Source organism: Erythrolamprus reginae, chromosome 1 (assembly GCF_031021105.1).
Source record: "Erythrolamprus reginae isolate rEryReg1 chromosome 1, rEryReg1.hap1, whole genome shotgun sequence".
NCBI classification, from domain to species: Eukaryota; Metazoa; Chordata; class Lepidosauria; order Squamata; family Dipsadidae; genus Erythrolamprus; species Erythrolamprus reginae.
Genome location: NC_091950.1, coordinates 194,614,370 through 194,622,839, shown reverse-complemented (window position 1 = coordinate 194,622,839; position 8,470 = coordinate 194,614,370). Strand labels below are relative to the sequence as shown.

At 36.3% G+C, this 8,470-nt stretch overlaps 1 protein-coding gene across 4 annotated transcripts in view; it reads right to left on the bottom strand.

The window, feature by feature from the left end:
* Nucleotides 1-8,470, bottom strand: part of OSBPL6 (oxysterol binding protein like 6) — a 95,667-nt gene that overhangs the window by 62,124 nt on the left and 25,073 nt on the right. For 3 of the 4 annotated variants that reach the window (XM_070731834.1, XM_070731837.1, XM_070731836.1), the window contains exon 2: nucleotides 2,418-2,675. In XM_070731834.1, the coding sequence (XP_070587935.1) occupies nucleotides 2,418-2,519 (102 nt within the window). In that variant the 5' untranslated portion in view covers nucleotides 2,520-2,675. Of the gene's footprint in view, nucleotides 1-2,417; nucleotides 3,342-3,530; nucleotides 4,024-8,470 lie in introns of those variants that run through there. The other variant, XM_070731835.1, reaches the window with a different exon arrangement.

The following is an 8,470-nucleotide window of genomic DNA, read 5'->3' as shown; positions in this document are numbered from 1 at the left end:
TTAATGTATAGTACTACTCCTCTTTTCTTGACTTCAGCAAGGGATGAGAAGATTTCTCCAAGCTTGGGATGGTTTAAGATTAATTGGTCTTGTTTTTTTACATGCGTTTCTTGGAGACAGATTATATCTGCTTTTTGTTGTTCAATTTTGTAGAATGTTTTTTTTCCTTTTACTAGGAGAGTTGAGGCCGTTGATATTGATAGAGAATAGTCTTATTTCATTATTCGGTAAGGGTTTTTTGTGATGTAAGTTAGTTTGCTGGTTCTCTTCTTTTCTCCTTTCTCGCCTCCGCTTGAGATCTTGTTGTTGGGCCGTCTCTGCCATATTCTTCCGTTAATTTAAGTCCAGTTTCCTTATCTGCGAGAGTGTCTTCAGAGCTGATTTCATCCAGGCTAGATTTATCTTTTGATTCTTGCTCCCTAATACATTCCTCATCTACCTTTTTGATGACTTGATCGTAAAAGTCTCTTGCATCTTCTGTCGAAGTTATTTTGTATTTTTTGTCAATTAAGGAGATAAGCATGCCCTCAGGTGTCAGCCATCTAAATGGTATCTTGTTTCTGTTGAGTTTATTAGCTAGGGTTTGATAGGGTTTCCGCTTTTCACGCACTCGTCTAGGAACTTGACGAAGGACTATGATCTCTTTTCCTTTATATGATGGAGGATTTTCCTTTGACATATTGTAGATTTCATCTCTTATAGTACGCTTAGTGAATCTAATATGTACTTCCCTGGGCAGGCGATTTCTTTTTGCGTAACTTGTAGATAATCTGTAAATTTCATCCATTTGTTGATACATTTCCTGTGGGGTTTTATTTGTGATGGGTGCAAGAATTTCTGACATAATCTGAGGCAGGTTCTCTTCACTTGATTCGCTAATATTCTGGAACCTCAAGAAGAATGCTGATTTTTCAAGCTCAAGATTTAAAATGGCCTCTTCCAGATTTTTATTGATGTATTCTGTCCTACTTTCTGCGTATTGCAACCTGGTTTCCATTCTATCATTTTGTTCCTCAATTTTTTGAATGTTTTCATCATTCTGTGTGAGGGTTCCATGCATCATCGCTATCTTCTCATCAAGCTGTCCAACACGATCGTCAATTTTCTTGATCTCTTCCTTGATATCTTCCTTCATTGCACCCATATTTTCCATCATTAATTCATACTTCCGATCCATTGATTTCTGCATATTAATCTTTGTTTTAAGACAATTATGCTCCCTCCCTCTCTCTTATTGATAAATAGATATGTGACTAATGTTTTGTGGGAGACAGCAATTTTTCTAATGACAGATTTTAAAATGATCAAATTAAATTCAAGAAATAAAAGACTAATTAACACATGATTAATGATTACTGCAATACAATACTATCAATTCTGCATCTTTGTAATGCATCCCTTTGTTATACTGGAGGTAACTTACCAGGGATTAATTTTGACATAACCTGGGGGTAATAAAACAATTTGTAATCACTTGTTTGTGAATCTTGGATCTCATTTGGAATTGCCACTGCTAAGACCTTATGTAAAAACAGAAACTGATTTTTGTGTGTGCCAGTAATGATGCTATTCAAGACAGCAAAAGGAGTAATTAGCAATGCCTTACATCACATTTTTATAATTATTTTAAACAGTAATATTGCATATAGAATATATTTATCTTTCCTCTAAAACAACATATGTTTAGATTTGGAATTAATAATTAATGTCCAATTCCAAATTACATCTGTAAATTCCAGCTCAAGAGATATATTCTCTTGAATACAAGATATACTGTATTCTACAAAGGATGATATAACTATTTATGATCTTTTCCTTATAGACAAGCTAACAGCTCTCAAGGCAGCTCTGATGGGAAAATTTCCTCAAAACAGCAATGGGTCCCTTGTGGGAAGTATTGGGAGAAGCATTCTTGGGAAGTAACAGGAAGTTACAGGACCAACATTTCACTTTGAAAAAGAAAAGGATTGATCCTACCAATACTGTTTGATCATAAGAAATCAAGGAATGGCAGTGAAGCATCTGAAGGAGGGTTAAAAATAACTCAATATTGTCAGAGGTGGAATTAAAAAAAACTAAGAAAAGAACTGAGCGTGTTTCAACAGGTTAGGTGGAAGAATCAGAGAGACTGAAGCTTCGGGGATAAGGTCCCAAGATAGTAGTAGAAGGGATTAGGCAGACTGTATAATAATCCAACACGAGTGGATACAGTAAAATAATGTAGGATAAAATGGTACCAGAAAACAAAGAACTGAAGAACTCACAAAGGATTTTGCTATTGTTAATTGCAGCTATCTTTACTGAAACATAATTTTATCCACTGATTCACATTTTTCTTTAAAAGTTAAAATCAATAAAGAATATCCCAACTTGCAGGATTTCTACATCCATAATTAAAATAATACCCTTTCACTTACCTGTCTAGTGTCCCATTGGGAACATGATGAAGAGGAGTCAGCTTTATGTGATGGTGTAGAGGTTCTGTGAGCAGGAGAAATACCTTTCTCTTCAGAATTCATCACTGCAGCTAAATTCTACGGGCCTCCTTTTTCAGATTACCACATTCCATTCAGTTTTCCACGGAAAAAGGAAGGCAGGTGATTTTCAGCATTTCTCCCAGAGTCTATTATTTACTTGGGCAGGTCAAACTAATGTAAAAGGCATCCAAACCAAATCTTGAAGGAAAAAGGAAAAGAGAGAGTGATGGTATACCATGTATGTGTGAATTAGCATGAATTAAAATGTCAAACAAAAATAGGTCTCTTAGGTTCCATCTATCAGACCTATGAAAAACATTTAATCTCAGTAAATAAATGGCAGTTTCAAGTCTTCAGAATAATTACTACTTTTTGCAACAGCAGAATTCTTCCTCAAATGATATTGATTACTCAATTTTGATGATTTCCCAAGTGACACATTACAGTATCTTGCAAATGAATCGTTAAAATCTGTTTTCTCCACTCTATCCCATTTCAGCTTTATTTCTTTGGAAACACATATACTGTATTATAAATGTATAACAAGTGATATTCACAGACCAGGTTAGAAGCCAAATAGTTACAGTAATCATAGCATATTTATTTTCTCCACAAATGAACATTCAGTGTTACCAACAAACAGCCATTTGCAGCATCTTCTCAATGACTTTGGAAGAAATAGACACAACTGCCTGTGAGAGATATATGTCTATGTGTGTGTGTGTATGTATATGTATACGCACATATTTCAACTTTATTATTTTTATTATAATTCAAGATGCCTTCCACCTCCTATTTTGCACATAAAAACAACCCTGTGAGGTGGATTGGGCTGAGAGAGATGACTGGTCCAAAATCAACCAACTGGCTTTAGAAACATAGAAACATAGAAGACTGACGGCAGAAAAAGACCTCATGGTCCATCTAGTCTGCCCTTATACTATTTCCTGTGTTTTATCTTAGGATGGATATATGTTTATCCCAGGCATGTTTAAATTCAGTTACTGTGGATTTACCAACCACGTCTGCTGGAAGTTTGTTCCAAGGATCTACTATTCTTTCATGATTAAGGAAGGGCTTGAACTCACACTTTCTAGCCTGGTGGTGTCTTAACTACTAGTAGACCAAACTGACTCTCAGTAACAAAATACGTATGCTATGAACCATTTTCATCTTTACATGGTAGACTATTTGATATCTATCAAATAGTAATTAGGAATTATTAAGCATACAGTACTACTTTTTTCTTATATTAGCTTCATTGTTTAAAACAGACACATGTACAAATGTCTTTGATACACAATTTTTTATTAAAAAACCAGTTAAATAGTATCTGCACTAATTTGAGAAAGATCACAACATTCTACAGTTTCAACTAATTTAACCATGATTTGCTTTTCTTATCTTCTCCTATTATCTCATGGATTCAAAGTAATCAGTAGTGATCAGTAAACAATAATGAGTAATGATCACTAGTAATGATCAGAATCATTACTACCGATTTGTGCATGCACCCATTTGCATTTCCCAAGCAGGTGGGCGGAGCCTCCCATTGCCAGCGCTATCGGTTCACAGAACCGGGCTGAACCAGGAGCAACCCACTGCTGAAAGTAATATATAAAAGAAGAAAATAGTTAGTGATTTCACAAATTGCTGTTAAGGAAATGAACAGAGATATTTTAGCTGATGTCAGTTTTAAGTCACCTCAATTCCCAAAAGAGAGAGTTAATATTCTATATTTGACACCCCCCCCCCAAAAAAAAACCCTAAACAAATGAAAAATATATATATTCTAACCATGTACAGCATATGACAAATACATAGTAAAATAAATACAGGCATCATATATTACTGTTCTGGCATATTTGAGTTCTTAGTTCATGCCATAAGCTAATTGTCTCTGACGAAGTCATATATTGGTCTCAGTCATATAGATAGAGTTTAAAATTACTATGTCAATATTAGCATACCTCTTAAGAAGAAACACAAAAAAGTTTTGTCCCGCTTTCTATCAATAACTATAGTCCTATTCGATTTCAGAGTTATTCTAAGTTAAAGCTCTAAGCATCAAAATTAAAACAACAAACATTCCAAAGTATCTGGAATCATATTTCTTCTATAGCTCATCTTACCACTAAGCTTTGTCCTCCTCCCCACTTCTTTATTCATAATAATAACTTTGGAATAACCTATAATTTCAGACTGCAAAGGATAGACATAAGGCATCAAAGTACCTGTATGTCAAATAAATAAACAAGTAGCCTTATTTTAAATCATTTTCAAAGCTATGTTCTTCAAAACTGATAGAAGTTAACAGTAATAAGATGCAAAATAATAACAATAATAATAACAACAATAATAACAACAATTAAGATCTTAATATTATATGAAACAAATTATTCATGAAACAGTTTCATCTGAACGTTACTGAGGAAACTATAAATTAAATAATTGTTTGAAAAGATATGAACCATGATTGGATTGTCAATTGTAAGACAAAACAATACAGACTAAAAGAAGACAGAATATGAAAGTCATAGGCTTATGAATAATGTTTCACATTACATCTGAATGTCATTAAGGAGCACTGAAATCTGCAGGTGTTGTATTGTTGAGTTTAACAGTATATGAAAGTGATCCCAATTACTGGAAGCAGTTCTTTCTTATCATCAGAATCATGACTGAATAAACATTAAAATTACTAATGAACATTGAATATAGCACATAAAACTGATACTGCATTATCCTATAAATTTTATTATCCTTTGAAACTAGTGTCCTTCAATGTATTTTATTTTTACAAACAGAATAAATTCATTAAAAAATGATGGCTGAGTCAAGTATTAGTCATCAGACATTGTGGCTTCAGTTGTAATAAATAGTTCAGCATACCCCAAAGGGCTACAAGAATAATTCTATTTCTACTTTTCAAGGCCACTTTCAGACATGTTTTTAATACTAAGTTAATTCTTCCACAATGTTAATTCCCAATCTACCCTGCATTGCTTCACGTCATAAGTGAGAGTAAACTGGATATTTTGAGAATACAGTTCTAAATTTATCAGTGAGTACCTAAAGGTTTAATTTTGTTCATAGTTGTGGAAAAATCAACAGAACAAAAATTGGTTTTCCCCAAACAGTTTTATTTTTAGCAATGTTTTTTAAGCCGTTGGGAAAACAAAATTCATGCAAAAAGATTATCAAAACAGGAACTAGTAGATGAGGGGACTTAAATTTTTACAGGTAGTCCTCAATTTATGACCATTTGTTCAGGGACCAAAGGTACAGCAGCACTGAACAACAAGTTACACTTGTTGCAGTATCACCCACATGATCACAATTTAAGTGCTTGGCAGCCTCCCTGAATTTATGACCAGAGGGGAGCTTCAACTCCCTCCAGCCATCTTTCTTCTCCATCTATGCACTTTTAGCTCTATACTGCCCTGCAATCTACCGCCTAAGCCAGTGATGGGCAACATTTTGAGCTTGGTGTGTCAAAATTCGCCAAAAAAACAAGCATAACTTGGGTGGTGTGTCACCTTGAGAAAAAAAACATAATTTTGTGATATTTATAGTTTAAATATGTAAATTAATGGCGGGAAACGGCACCCGTAGCACAGGCCTCTTCCAGCCTCCCCCTCACTTATCTCAGTAATGACCTCCAGACAGCGATCACAGGGCCTCCAGACAGCGATCACAGGACCTCCAGACAGCGATCACAGGGCCTCCAGACAGCGATCACAGGACCTCAGATATGTGTCCCCAGCAGCGTTCCGCTGCTCCCTGCTGCGCCAGCCGGATGTTCGGCCTACCGGAAGTCCCAGGCCTAGACGCTCTGTGCTGGAGCTCTGCTGTTCTGGCCTACAGACCTCCGGCACAGAGTCACTCTCTCTACAGTCTGCACTACAGCAATTTTTTTATCCTCGGCTACTGCACCTGGCCATGTAGGAGCCGAGGATGAAACGTAACTCTCCGAAAGCGGCTGCATCAGCATGCCGGCAGCCGCGTGTCACTGAAAATGGCTACACGTGTCAGTGCTGACACGCGTGTCATAGGTTCGCCATCACTGGCCTAAGCTGAGCTTTACTGTATTCTTTCCCCCACTGCTGACAAAGCATGCCCAGTCTGGTTACTGGGCCAAGCTGGTGTTGGCTTAGTGCTCCAAAAAAGAAAATAACAGCCCCAGAGCCACAGCACACCAAAACTCTTCTTTGTGCCACGCTCCTAGGCCAGACTACAGCTGCAAAGAAAAAAGAAAAGGAAAAAAGCAACCCAGAGCTATGAAATGTCAAGAAGCCTCTTCACACCATACTCCTGGGCTGAACATCCCAAAAGTCTAACAGAGACAGACAGAGTTGAAATGACTATTGGAGTAGACACAGTGGTTCTCAACCTTTCTAACGCCGCGACCCTTTAATACAGTTCCTCATGTTGTGGTGTCTCCCAACCGTAAGTCTAGCGCCAATTCTCCCAACAGAGCTTTAAGCTGATTGGCAGAAAGGTCAGAGGGACACCCCCACTGTAAATGTCTGATTGGTCAGATTGTAAAAACATGTTCCAAGGTGCCAGAATAGAAGCTTTAGTTCCTAACACCATGGGAAATTTGTCTTTTCCCATAGTCTTAGGCGACGCCTGTGAAACAATCGTTCGACCCCCCCAAAGGGGTCCAGATCCCCAGGTTGAGAACCACTGGCAATAGAGGAAAAAGAACTGAGTAGTAAGTTGGCCTTAACATCCACAAATGAGAGTGAAGATTACACCCACATATAATCTTTAATACCGGATTAATCTCCAGTAAATAATATCCTGCTGAACCTATATTCATAAGTCTATGATGAATTAGTATCACCATGCATAGCTTTCCAAAGAAAAGTTGTATAAATTACTAGCACTGGTAATCCTCAAGATACAACCACAAATTTTATGTTGTTACATGAGACATTTGTTAAGTTAATTTAATTTTGTCCCATTTTACCACCTTTTTTGCCACAGTTGTGAAGTGAATCATTGTAGTTGTTAAATTAGTAACATGAATGTTAAGTAAATCCATCATCCTCATTAACTTTGCTTGTCAGAAGATCGCAAAGTGATCAGGTAATCTCAGGACACTGAAAGCATCATGAATATGAAGTCAGTTGCCAAGCATCTGAATTTTGATCACATGACCATGGTTGTAAGTGTGAAAAACAGTCATAAGTCACTTTTTTCCCGTGCCGCTGTAACTTTGAATGGTCACTAAAAGAAGTATTGCAAGTTAAGGACTATCTGTATTATTTATTAGTATGGAACTATCCAACAATTTGATTAAAAGTTCCTATTCTAGATTGCTGCTTGCTTATTACAATGGACACACAAATAAAAGCTACATCATTAAAATAGAATGCCTATTTGTTTTAGCGTCAACTGCAGGTCAAACAGGTCTTTATTTCTTTTTTTAATCGTCAGTTGCCGGTTTGGTATGGTATGTCTTGTCTGACACTAGCTTTCTGGAAGTCTGTGGCATCCATAATAATTTAAGTTTCCAAACAGAGATAACGCTTTAATTATAGACCACATACAGTATCTTTTCAGTGCAAAACATTTCTTTCCTAATGCAAGCTTTTTAACAGCATGCCAACAGTTTCTCGCTCTCTTCCAGATTTGTGTCAGAGAAAACACTAGTGGGTACACACTCAAGTATTTTTGAAGGAAAAACCTTTGAATGCTTTAACACTGTCTCAAAAGTGTTAAGAAAATACCATATTAAGTCATAAAAAGGGCCTAGATAAAATAGTTGTCATTACAGCACTATAAAATCTAAAAAGACAATTTCTATGATAATTACAGCTAATTCACCAATAGAAATGGATGCGCTCTGAGTCTTGCCCTTTTAAAAAATCCAGACCTGTTTTGTATTTCTAATTTGATTTCTCCTGCAAGAAAACGATAAGACATATGACATACAGTACTGTAATTCTCAGTGCAACTCAAGAGGCAAAGATTACAAACCTCAT